General features: G+C 40.5%; 1 protein-coding gene across 2 annotated transcripts; it reads right to left on the bottom strand.

Annotated features, from left to right (window-relative positions):
• Positions 1-1,499: 1,499 nt before the first annotated feature.
• On the bottom strand, positions 1,500-7,067 carry LOC133404231 (prostaglandin E2 receptor EP1 subtype-like). Of its 2 annotated transcripts, none has more exons than XM_061679948.1 (3): positions 6,897-7,067; positions 2,664-3,555; positions 1,500-2,193 (listed from the first exon to the last, which is right to left on the bottom strand). In XM_061679948.1, the coding sequence occupies exons 2-3, from the start codon at positions 3,513-3,515 to the stop codon at positions 1,933-1,935; spliced, it is 1,113 nt and encodes a 370-aa protein (XP_061535932.1). In that variant the 5' UTR covers positions 3,516-3,555; positions 6,897-7,067; the 3' UTR covers positions 1,500-1,932. The 2 variants fall into 2 exon arrangements, with proteins under 2 accessions (XP_061535932.1, XP_061535931.1); XM_061679947.1 differs by lacking the exon at positions 6,897-7,067 and adding an exon at positions 3,970-4,046.
• Between the last annotated feature and the right edge of the window lie 6,284 nt (positions 7,068-13,351).

Here is a 13,351-nt window from a genome sequence, read left to right on the forward strand (position 1 = left end):
TACAGGTAATTTGTGCATTAATGAAATGTTGGGGGGGTGGGGGGGGCCAACCAGACTTCTGTTTTCGATTATACTGATTGGACTTGATTAGGAAAGACACACCTGTCTACATAAGCCCTTACAGTGCATGTCAGAGTGTTAAATACTTATTTCAGTCGCTGTATGTATGTTCATGAATGGGCTGTTTTCAGATTTAATGAAATTCATAGGTCTGTTTAATGTGAGCTGACATTATTGGAACCTGTTAGTCATGTTGAACAACCTTTATAATACAACAGGTAGTGTGTATATTCGGCAGAAGAAGTTGATAAAACTTTATGCAAAGCCTTTCTGAAACGTGTGAGCCACATAATCGTCGTTCAGCTTGATTCGTCATGTAAACTATTTTTGTTTTTTGGCTGCAACATCGTTGTTTTGGGGTACTGAAGTTGTCTTGCATCATTACTTGCAGAACGGAGATGTTCCAATATTGTGATCCAATGTTGTACTCCAGTTCCTTTCCTACACCATGCAGGCTGACATAAAGAGTGGTCGCTCAAGAGCCAAATATACATGCACTAAAACCATGGTTTATGATCAAACAACAATTTATACGATCTTGTTGATTAATCTACATTAGGTTTCACGAGTGTCAAAAAATGCAAACTAATATGCTGAGGGTAACATTCATTAACCAAAATAGCCAACATTAAACGGATGAGAGAAGATGATTAGTGTTGATGAATACTGAAATGCTCTGTACACCCACGCCACCATTTTACTTAACACAAATTCTAATTTCATCTCAGTGAGGAATGTCGAAGGCAAAGCATGACCAATGCTCACGTGTGTGTGTGTGTGTGTAGTCTTGTGATGTCATGGTGTTAGACACGACAGTTTACTCGAGTTTGAGGTGCCTTGACTCAGATTCACACGTTACTGATCAAATTTAGTTCAACTTTACCGTTACCGTAAGAAAATAAATGCAAAAACAATAACAATGGTCCACAAACACTCTGAATGTAGAGTCTTTTAAAAATGAAGTTCCTCAAAAGACACAAACGTTTGTGCAGCTGGTGCAAGTTGACTTCTCTCTACAACTTTCTCATACCCCTTGGAGACCATCCTCTAGTTTTCCCCCATCCTTAAGTTACTCAAATACTGTATGTTGGTTTGAATCGTTAGCCTGGAGTGACTCAATGATCATGGTTTCCGCCAATTTTGATCACGTTCCCGCTTCCCACACACAAATGTAGATAAGTTTGCTCTCCCCAGTTTTTCTGACATTGCTACTTTGCGTGGTTGATTACTGATGTGCATTCCCAGATCCAGACATATTTACACCACTAAACACTGTAAAGGGGTGATTGTTGATTTGTCAAAGCCACTCACTCATAAGTGAGGAAATTCTGGAGAAATTATTCATCAAAAATAATTGCAAAAACACAGTCATTTGTCACAATCCAATTTCTTCACTCATTTAAAGTTTTATTTCTTTATTTTATTTGCATTTCCTCAGTCATTTGAGGGATAGCTTTAAGAATATCCCAATTTCCCCCCACATCATGCTCACAGTCACGGGGCATGAATGGTCTGTCATACTTTAGAATTTGTTATAGAGTCCTCTCTGAGGCTTTAATCAATGTTAGTTTTACATTCGGACACACAAGAAATGTAAAATGTGTTGGCTTTTACTGCTGTGATGGAGAGAGGAAATAACACTTAATTCATCCGAGTGAAAAATGAACCTAAGAGCTTTGCAAGCACATTTTCATTCTTTTGTCCCAATGAGAAATAAGCATTAAGCAAACACACATAGTTTTGTGCAAAATCATAGTAGTTAGCTAGCTTCCATTTGTAAGGTTAGAAACCAATGTACGTAACAATAAAAAGATACAGATTACGTCAGTATTTCCTTATAGTCTTTTAAACATTTCCCAAATTTTAGAGAGCTCATTTTTCATTCTTCTCCGACTGAGGAGGAGATGTAGTGTCTAAGCATCCAAATAAATTACCCCCCAGGCCCACTTGGCACTTTGCAATGAGGTAGATTTTCCGTAGGATAGTTCGGCGCAGCAGGATGTAGACCCAGGGGTCCAGGATCTGGTTCCACGTGGCCAGTCTCACACCCATTACCAGTAGCATTTTGTAGTTGGAAAGTTCTTCTCCAGTAGATCCTGTGTAGGAGTGCATCGCGGACATCAGGCCAAAGATCTGTAGGTATAAAACATGTGCCGTTTGTTTTGCATGTTGAAATCTACCACATTACCTAGTACATACATTTTGGTTAAGGCTGTGATGACATGGTACAGGTGAACCTCTACCAAGAATCTACCTACTAACTATAGCTTGCTGTTGTTTGTAGAGGAGACAGTTTGGGTTTATTTATGTAGTCACTCTGTTCTTGTGATCAACGTTAGCCTTCTCAAGTCTAAAATCTGTCAAAATGAAATCGTCAACATACATTTGAGATGTCTCTGAGTTATGTAGTTTTACTGTAAACTTTAAAAGTGACTAAATCTCAAGATTGAACACAAAAATGAAGCAATTCTATACGCTTTTGTATTAGGGGGATGTCAAACTGTATTATGAATGATACATGCTAACAAATCCAAATCAAATACTGTAGGCTATTATACTGTACAGTATGTCCATGTCATTTTGTTGTACTTGCTAATACTCACCAGCAGAGGACACCAGCATATGCACGAGGTGACTGTAATTCCCACCAGCTGCACCACCATCTCAATGTCATGTGACTTGGCCGAATGATGGGACCCAGGCTTCCTCCTCAGTCTAGCGAGCACCAGCGTCAGTCCGCTGATGCTGTTGCACACCACTGCCACAGCCAGGGAGGTCAGGCCTACCCCAGAGAAAAGCACCACAAATGCCACGTCCGCCTCATGAATGTCGCCGAGCACTTGAATAAAGCACCAGGTGCCTGGGTCCTGATAGGTGTATGAGCCCAGCTGCAAGCACGGCAGCAAGGCCACACAGAGAGCAGCCAGCCAAATCGCAGACAGGCACATTTTAGTGCGGGTGGTTGTGACCAGGGAGGAGTGCAGGAGTGGCTGGGTGACACCCAGACAACGCTCTGCAGCCATGGCACAACCCATGAAGAGCGGGCACAGGCCGAAAAACACCATGCTTCCTCCCAGGAACTGGCACATGCCATCAGAAGAGCTGGAGTCCTCCGGCCGCACACCTCCAGAAAGGTAGAGTCTCAGAACCAGGGCACCAGGGATCACGTGGCCCATGAAGTCTGTTACTACTAGGGACGTAGCAAAGAGGAGGAATGTGGCTTTGGAGCGCCGTCGCTGGAGGGAGTAGGCGTTCGCCAAGATAAACAGGGCCACGGTGTTGGACACGATGCCCAGCGTCATGGGCAACACCACCACCACAACGCCGCCGGTGGTCAGGTTTGCCTGCTGCGACATCTGAAGAGCCACCCTGGCTGCCATTTTCCCTCTGCTGACATTTAAGGAACGAGGGATGAGCGGCGAGGATGAAGAGTTGCAGCAGCCCAAAGCTAACATGACTGAACACTGAGGCTGTTGTGGGCCATGCTTGAAGAGGCTGCAGGACAAACAAGGAAATCGTGAAGGAAGGCGATTGCATGCATAAGACGGAGCCAGAGATGGCAAAAGTAAATAAGTAGAAGTAGAGATACAGGTATTTCTGTAAAAATAAAAAGCCTAGTCAATGTAGAAGTGCTGATTCAACCAAGTAAAACAAGTACAGACTCTCCATTCAACTTCAGTACAACAGTAAAAATGTATGTTTGTTGTATTACTTACGATACATTTTGACAACAAAAAACTTCACGCCAGACAAAACAGTTTTTTTCCCTTTTATTAACTTTTATTACCCTTTTATTCAGCAGTTGTACTAATGAAAGGAAGAAACAAATTCTTACATGTTGCTGTAGCTAGCTAGCATTGGCTTGACTTTTATGCAATCAAAAATTGTTTGCTAACATTGCGAACTTACGTGTCCATACGTGCACTTGGCATCGAAGATCGGCTTTGTAGTCGTGTCATCGGACTTGCAGCCGCATGTCTTGGACACTCGGGTGAAGATAAGGGAGGAGCTGTCAACTGATCACCACCTGGTGGTGAGTTGGCTCCGATGGTGGGGGAAGGGTCCTCGAGGGTGCATGGGAGTTCCCCCAACCAGTCTACATGTGTTTCGAGGACTTGGAGAAGGCGTTCGACCGTGTCCCTCGAGGAGTCATGTGGGGGGCGCTTCGGGAGTATGGGGTACCGAACCCCCTGATACGGGCTGTTCGGTCCCCTTACGACCGGTGTCAGAGTGTGGTCCGTATTGCCGGCAGTAAGTCGGACTCGTTTCCGGTGAGGGTTGGACTCCGCCGAGTCTGCCCTTTGTCACCGATTCTGTTCATAACTTGTTCTAGAATTTCTAAGCGCAGAGGGGGTCCGCTTTGGTGGCCTTAGTCTTGCATCTCTGCTTTTTGCAGATGATGTGGTTCTGTTTGCTTCATCAAGCCGTGATCTCCAACTCTCACTGGAGCGGTTCGCAGCAGAGTGTAAAGCGGCTGGGATGAAAATTAGCACCTCCAAATGAGCCTCATTTTTCATGGATTTTAGAGCCTTATTTTACATGCATGATTTTATTTAACGAATTAAAACATTTGGCACGCTTGTTAAAAACATTCTTCTCTGTGGTGTATCAAATTTACAAGACATATTTTGGGTCCCTTTACAGGCACTTTAAATAAGGCCACGGATGGGGAATATCTTGCTTCTCCGAATCTGTTGCATTATCGTCGTTTTTCCATGAAGCTCCTGTTCCAGTTCTTCATGCCTTATAAGATCCTAAGATCTCAACCGTGGTTGACTTTAACTCTAGTTTTATGATTTCTTTACGTTGTGTCGTCAGCCGTGGAGGTTGAAAAATATCACAAGCCTATTTTGGCAAAGTAAGGTATACAAACTACAGATATCTGTTTTCAAATGTAGGGAGTAAAAGTAAAAAGTTGTCAGGAAAATAAAAAAAAACTCAAAGTACAAATACCGTAGCTGGAAAAATCCCGTAATGAACTACAGTAATGAAGCATTTGTACTCCATACCAAAGTATTTGTACTCTCAGCACTCCACATCGCTGACTAGTTTGATGAGAATAATGTGAGCCGATTCAAATGATTACGTTTTCTACATTCCATAGTCCATCTTTGGAGTGACTTCATGCATCACTCACATAGGCTACGTTTCTTATAAGGAAACTGACACGACAGAGGAATGCCCACGAGGTCAAACAATTTGCAGTTTGGACAAAGATTTTCAGTAAAATTATGCCTCTAAAGTCACACAAAGCGTCCGTATTCAGTCCACCAACATGCATGACCCTTTGACACAACCCTGTGTGACAAGTGACGTTTAAAGGCGCATGCACGACAGGTTGAGAAATACACTGAAAGTTGAAGTTGAAAAGTTGAATAATGTCGGGCGGAACGGTGTGAGACTGGTTAGAGCGTCTGCCTCACAGTTCTGAGGACCGGCGTTCGATTCCCGGCCCCGCCTGTGTGGAGTTTGCATGTTCTCCCCGTGTCATGCGTGGGTTTCTCCGGGCACTCCGGTTTCCTCCCACATCCCAAAAAACATGCATGGTAGTTTAATTGAACACTTTAAATTGCCCGTAGGTGTGAATGTGAGTGCGAATGGTTGTTTGTTTGTATGTTCCCTGCGATTGGCTGGCAACCAGTTCAGGATGTACCCCGCCTCCTGCCCGATGATAGCTGGGATAGGCTCCAGCAGCCTGCGAGCCTAGTGAGGATAAGCGGTAATGGAAATGTTGAAAAAATATTAGATTTGCAACTGAATACATTGAATATTTGACACTGAATGTTGAATTTGGCATTTTGTGAAGCTGAAAAGTACATTTAATATTTAGATTTTTTTCTTTTAATTCAGATTCAAAACCTGATGTCATGAATTTACTTCCATAAAAATGAGTTTGACACCCTTGATTTAGAGTCTTCACTTAATATGCATGTTTTTAGAATATGGGAGGAAGCCAGAGTACCACCAGAAAACCTGCAAAAGCACGGGGAGATTATGCAACTCCACACAAGAAGGCCGCACTCGAACAGCCAAAATCAAGCGTTTTGCGCTTTAGGATTGTATTGTTTTTAATTACTAATATTAACAGCGGTTAACTTGTTTTTATACTTATGAGATTAATCACAATGTTACAAAATGTGACGGGTGATGCTACTCACTTTACCATTACACCTGCGTCATTAAAGACAAGGGGTTTTCTTTTTTTAAAGTCTTAATATTTAAAGTGGTAACCTTATTTTTACACTTGTACTGTATGGCTGAATGTTTAAATGTTAATCATAGTTAGACTGGCATCCCACAAGGGACTATGTCCGACCTTTGTATTTTTAATTATCTAGTCAACAATAGATCCTTAAGTATATGATCATTTTTAGCAAAACAAAATGGATGGATGGCACACCTCATTAAAAAAAAATATATATATATATATATATTTCTTTTGTTTAATATTTTGAAGAAAGTAAGATACTTTTTTTTTTAAATCAACCCAGTAAATTATTATTAATTGTTACAGCAGCAGCATATTTAAAAAAAGCAACATCAACAACAACCAAAACATGCAGTAAGTGTTAAAAAAAATGCACAAAAAGCTATAACCATACATTTTACGAAGTAAAAGATGAAAATGAGTTCCATAAATGGAGTTTACTTGTCTTGCTTATGTTTTTGTATTTATGGCACTAAATGTTGACAAGAGGTGCTCAGACTGTTTTACTGAAAGTGATGGTGGCAAAAAAAATGATAATTCCTTAAATGATCAAGGATGAAGCTCTCAGTCGTTAAGTCGAATTAAGAATGATTTTGATACAGAAATTAATACTGTACATGTAACTCACCACTTAATGGTACTGTTGTACGGTCCAACATGAAGAACAAAAAATTCTGTAGCTATCCAGCAATAATCCAATACACTGGAAGAAAATGTAAGGTTCTACCTAGGATAACTCCTCTGTAGTTGCATAAATAAATATATATATGTTTTAAGTGTCGTTGTCGTTCATGTGGTATCCAGTCAAAGTGTGTGAAGGTTGGGGAGGATGTTGACTCTTTATAGTCGTTGCTCTTTCACGACGTGTGTGTGTGTGTGTGTGGGCGTCTCTTCTGTGTGGCTCCACTCATCATCAGTGTGCTGGCTGCATCCATTCTCCTTTCTTCATGTAACCACTGCACACTTACTCACTCCACCAGTGTCACACAATCCAGTGGATCTGTTCCATCCATGTAGATTGCCAAACATGTTGCTGACTGTCATTTTGAATGAAGTTTATGTTGAACAATTAAATATATGTTTGCTTGTGATGAGAGCTGTGAAAATATATTTTGCTTGTAGATTTTCTTCATGTGACTCTGAGGTTTTAAAGTTCTTCCTCGCAGTTTGAAGGGTATTCAAAAATTAGAAGAAAAAAATACATACAGTAATATACTTGTAAACACACAATATAAAATGTTGAGTGAGATAAGTATTTCATCCCCAAGACCTCAGCCAGAAATATGGCTCCCTAAGGCCTGGATCAGACTACAAGACAAATTTGGTCTTTCACAAATGCACTATGTCCGACTACTGGCATACAATCTTGCGGGCAGACAGTGCCAACACTGCACGACATGTATTCCAATACCACCATATCCCGTCTTTTACGATCACTGGGCTTTATCTTGTCAAATCAAACACTGTTGGAGAAGTGGAACCAGAAAGCGTGTCACCGGTCAACGCTACCGGATACACCCGTTACCATGGCAATGACAACAACAACGGATCACGCCAATGTATTGTGTTAAAAAACAACAAAATGAGGAAAACCGTGTGGTGGTCGTTACCAGTTCTCAGGAGAGGACGTTCAGTCAAGGATTGTTTGAGGTATGTTCACGTACTGCTAATACGATATGGCTTGCAAGCAAGCAACAAAACGTTATGCAGCCTAGCAAGCTAGTACTCGCACTAACGGTTGTACGTAAACATGTCGGTTTTCTGTTGAATCATGTGCGAAAGCTTCACTAAACATTGGTTTGTGCATGTGAATAAATGTTGACAACGCCGACCAAGTATGTGGACAACGGCAAGCAAGGGAGGCGATGCGCCGGTCACAATACACAATCCTATTGGTCGACGTCAAGGTGCGCTGTCGGAGAGTTGTCGTTGATATGTCACACTTCCCCGAAGATGTCCAAAAAATCAAACATGCTAGGCCTTTCATTTTGGCGTTGTAGCGCTATCATAGGGCCAAATCGTTGGTCGTGGATTATGTCACACTGCAAGCGGTTTTGTCGTAACCGACAAAATATGTCTGGCCCGATCTGTGAAATCGCCTGCGATAGCTAATCGGGCCAATATCGAGGCTAAAATGTTGAAGTCTGATCCAGGCATAAGATTGGACACAGCTGTGCACAATCAACCGATGACAGTGACCCCCTCACCATTTCCCATTTCACCATATGAGAACTCATTGACTCGAGACTTTTTCTGCAGAACAAAAGCAACAATTATTAGCTGGAAAAACTCACCTATTCACAACTAGCCGTGTATTTTTGAACAGCGGTGTAAACGAAGATTCCAGTCGAGGTCTAACAGAAAAGAATGGATGCCGGAAATGCAGGGTGGCAAACCTCTCAAGATGATACAGAGAAAGGTCCAAATTGCTATTGTCAGTGATGTACGTTAACAGCTGATCAGCTGTATTGGCTAGCAAGTGTTAAACTCATTTTTCTTCGCCAGCCACGTCGTAGTTATGGTTTCCCTCAGATGGCTGTTATGACTGTGAAACAAATTGTGGCCGTGGACGTAAATATGGCCCCGCGTGTACATCAATTTCAATGATTTTTTGCAACCAGACCCAACATTTTATTTTTTATTTGTCAGTTGTAAAGCATCTTCTTTTCGCCACTGTTTTCCACTCCTTCATCAGCAGTTGCTTTTGTCGGGTATCTGTTTTGTCAAACCATTGTGACATTTATCGCCTTTTGGTGATGTATATGTCGGCTGAGCGAGACTTGCGCATCCATACTGCATTCACATCAGATACAGGTCCAATTTATATCCACATACGGAAGAGGCCTGAGTCAGATATGAAAAAGTCGTAATTGTACTGTTCACATTGACATGAAAAATCCAGAAACATGTCACATTGGCCAAAAAAAAAAAAAACAAACAAAAAAGGAATTGACCTGCAGTGTGAACATAGCGTAGTTTTGAAATCAGAAGCCAGTAAAAACTGTTTCAACTATTATTAAATGTATTTTAAAATGAGGATTGGTGACAAAAATGCTTGCAATATCTCAACGTTATTAAAAGGAAATACAATTTGCAATTTTAATCTTTTAGCAAGAAACACGAAGTTGACACACATGATTTGCTTACAGGCCACATAAAATGATGTGACGGGCCGGATCTGGCCCCCGGGCCTTGGGTTTGACGCCTATGGGCTAACTCCTCAATGTAGGGTATGTGATATACTGAATATGTTTTGAATATTAGCATTATCTACATTTTGTATCAATGAATGAAAACCTGCTAAAATAGCTCATGGGGAAGTAGTACAGTGGAACCTTGATTTAACGGACAATCTGATTTAACTGATGACCCCACCCCTCGACCCCAATTAGTCCGTTAAATTGAGGTTCTGCTCTACTGTATTATTTTGAGAACTGGTATGGCATGGAAATTGGATGGATGATGATGATGATGATGATGACGACAATGATGGTTCTGATTATTATTTTATTGTTATTTTGTTTTTGTATTATCAGGATAGGGTGTACCTTTCCCATAATTGTTCTAGCTTCTGCATCCCCTATAAACCTAAACCGCATAAGTATAGAAATGAATGGATGGCTGGATGCAAAATAACAACTGTTTGTATTTTTTATTAATGGATGTTAGCATGCAGCACTTTCCCATGCTGTTTTCTTCCCTAATTTCAAAGGTGAATTGCATTGTGTCCCACTGGTATAATGTCACCCAATCTATGTCGCTAAACCCAGCTGTCGCCATCCTCGATACACAAGACATCCTGCGGTGGAGCCAGCTCAGAAATGACCCTCAAATGTGCAGTATGAGTTAAGCTGGGCTGTTTGGTGTTGATATGGATTTGTATATGAAAATGTGATGCACTGGAAACTCACAAGGAAAAACATGGAAAGATCTTTCAGCCTTATGAAAATCCAGATGTTCCTTCGGAACTCTGAAGATGTCTGCAGCTGCATTTTGATCAACATTTCCTTCGTACTTTGTCAAGGAGCAGACCCAAAGAAAACACAAATGAGGCATCATGTCTTTGGTTGTGGTTCTCGGTCTGCATGGGGAGCACAGGTGGTCCTGATTGTTTTAACTTTACCAGCACCTGGCCATCCAGCTGCAGACATGCTTGTGCATACTGCGCCTTGTAAATAGGAGCTTGTTGAATACTAGCTAATGGGTCATTGAGTTGATATAGACACTGTGCCCCTCACACAAAGTATTTTAAAAATTAAAGGCAAATAATTTAAAAAATAAATATAGGGTGTGGTTATTTTTATGTTGCTAAGTCATCTCAAAATGATATGGAGTGACGTTTTACACGCAGTAGTTGTTCCTTTTATTTCCAGATGAATGTGAAGAGATTTTGGACATGTGTGATTCCAACTCGGGAGCAGTTTGGGGTGGCGCTGGTATGTTTCAGCATGACTGTGCATGAAGGTCCATAAATTTATGCTTGGATGAGTTTGGTGTGGAAGTACATGCGCAGAACCTTGACCTCAAACCCATCAAACACATTTGGGGTGAAGCTTTTATAGCAACAAATGAGTGGCCAACTCCATATTTTCCTCCATTTTCACGACTTGGATCCAAATAATGGCCAGATTTCCCTCAACATTTGCTTGCATGGTGTAATTTGAAAGGAGCGTGAGACGTGACTTGACATCCCACTATATCCATGTCTGTCTGCACCTAGCAGTTTGATCTAAATACTGAAGGGCATTAGTCAGACAGTCCAGGACTTAGATTGCCGACCGCAGAAACCAACGACAGACCAATGAACGGAAACATTAGTTCACCGGAGGAAACATCATCTCAAGTTCAATTAGCAACAAAAATTGTGACCAACAAACAGAGCGAACTAAAATGACTTGGATCTCATTCTTGAAGCAATAATTCATACTTTTTCCTGCCATGAGTACATTACTGCGAAGTGATATTGTTGCTTCCTTTCGGCTTTGCAGATTTGAGGTTCCACCTCGCTCTTCTCTCCTTCTCCCCGCTGACCACAAAGTGAAAAATTCACAGAAAGCCAAGTTTCTTTTGAAATTCCAGAAGTACACAAAGTTGGAAAACGTATTTTCTTGAAGTTGGAAAGTGGTGTGTGTGTGTGTGTGTGTGTGTGTGTGTGTGTGTGTGTGCTTGTGTGCAATTTTGGCATTGCAACTTCAGTCCCTTTCCAAAACTATTTATCAATTCTTCTCAGTTTGCCAATGCTGTCTGCGGAGCAAGGACCTCTCTGAGAGGCTATTACTTATTTAAAATACCTGTGAAGCCCAAGTTTGACGTGCCAGTAATTGAGAAAAAATTTTTGGGAAATATATTTATTCAATACCACAGGATTTTTTTAATTTTTTTTTTTTAAATCTTCAAACATATCAGTGTAACAAGATACAGTATATTCCACAGTGACATTTTAAAGAGATGTTGGCTGCTAGGAGTGGAAAGCAAACACGTCTGTCTCTGTGCCTCCAAAATAATCACATCTTGGACAAAAGCATTTAATATTCATGGCGACAAATTAAAAAGGAGAGAATTGAAGAAATGAAAATATTTGTCAAAGGTTTCGTTCTGTTTTCATTTTGCTGCTGCAAAGCTTTTAAAATATAAAATAAAAAACTGTTTGAGACACTGTTTGTTTTCCTCATAATTATATTTATTTATTCACTTTCTAGAAAGGATAATATAATACAGAAAATGATGAAATTCCTCTGTTTCCCCAAATTACCTAAGAATGAAACAATAACATAGCTCATGTTACACATTTTAGCTATCTGAGCATTTTTTCCCCATAGACTATTTCCAGCATGTAAGAGGCTCAATGTTCTGCCTGTATCATAATAATATGGTGTTTATTGTCAGATCAAATTTTCTATTGATTCAGTATTTCCCTTACGTAAATTAAATCTATGCACTGTGGGTATATGATGTGCTAAAATGTTGCAGAAAGAGTTTTTTCGTTGGCCGCGATGCAAGATTATCTATAATCTGCTCCAGCTACATTCTTTCTGGAAACCACATCACAGCTACAAAGAGAGCAGCAGTAAGAGCTGCTAAAGACACGAAGGAAGAACGGGTTAAGATTACGATGCTGTATGTTCTTATGATGATTCCACCTCTGTTATGTACAGCAATGCATGAATTCATTTTCCCATTTCAGATCTGATTGAATCAGAAGACAGGGTCAGTACAGAGATGAGCATCTAAATCAATGCCAAAAACATCACCCACCATGGTATAACAGGTGCTCTACATTTTTGCTGATGTGGACAGTAATGAAAGTGCAGCAGTGTCCATGTGGTGATTCATGAGAGGTGCTGTCAGCATGAATACACAGGGAAGTGGTCAGTGGCTCTCCATACATGGTGTTTATTCCCCACCGTCTGCTAATCAAGTCTGCAGAGATGGAATAAACAGTAGCTTGCGACACCCATTTCAACACATTCTCCCGTATTCTCTCTCTCACACACATAAACCTCCGTCCTGGATGTTTTTTTTTTTTTCCCAGGTAGCCTAATTTACTCAGTGAAGTTAATTCTACATCAGGTTAATTGACCGCTGTTCTTCAAGCATACAGGATGAAAACAAACAAATTAAAGAAATTAATGATACAAAGTCATTTCATGTCTGTCTAGTGTCTCAATGGCAAGTGAAAAACATCTCATATTCATTCAATTAAACACTGCGGTATTGCAGATATACTCACATCTGCTTCAATAGGTTCACCTGTACCATCTCTAATAAGATTTAATCAGAGAGCTATACAAAAAAAATATATATATACCTTTACAAAGATTAAAAATGTGCAGTTTTGATGTTAAAAAGCTACGCAATATGTTTATTATTGTGAATGTACAGTAATTTGCAAAGGTGCAAGAATGAACCCGCAAAATATATTATGGAAAATTGACTTTTATATAGCTGATACATCAATAGCTGGGTTTCGGGACTGGCTGCCCACCGATCAAGTGTGAAATTAAACAACCAAGTAAATCTTTTGTTATCTGCTTATTTTGAAAACGTGTCTTTGACCTCTTCCAAATAAATCATGTAAATAAT

This window comes from Phycodurus eques, chromosome 6 (assembly GCF_024500275.1).
Source record: "Phycodurus eques isolate BA_2022a chromosome 6, UOR_Pequ_1.1, whole genome shotgun sequence".
NCBI lineage: Eukaryota > Metazoa > Chordata > Actinopteri > Syngnathiformes > Syngnathidae > Phycodurus > Phycodurus eques.

Coding starts and splice junctions, on each gene's coding strand:
- LOC133404231 (XM_061679947.1), bottom strand. CDS start 4,019: ATGACACGACTACAAAGCCGATCTTCGATGCCAAGTGCACGTATGGAC. Junction 3,556..3,969: donor CCAAGTGCACGTATGGACAC/GTAAGTTCGCAA, acceptor TTTGTCCTGCAG/CCTCTTCAAGCATGGCCCAC. Junction 2,194..2,663: donor TATGCTGGTGTCCTCTGCTG/GTGAGTATTAGC, acceptor TTATACCTACAG/ATCTTTGGCCTGATGTCCGC.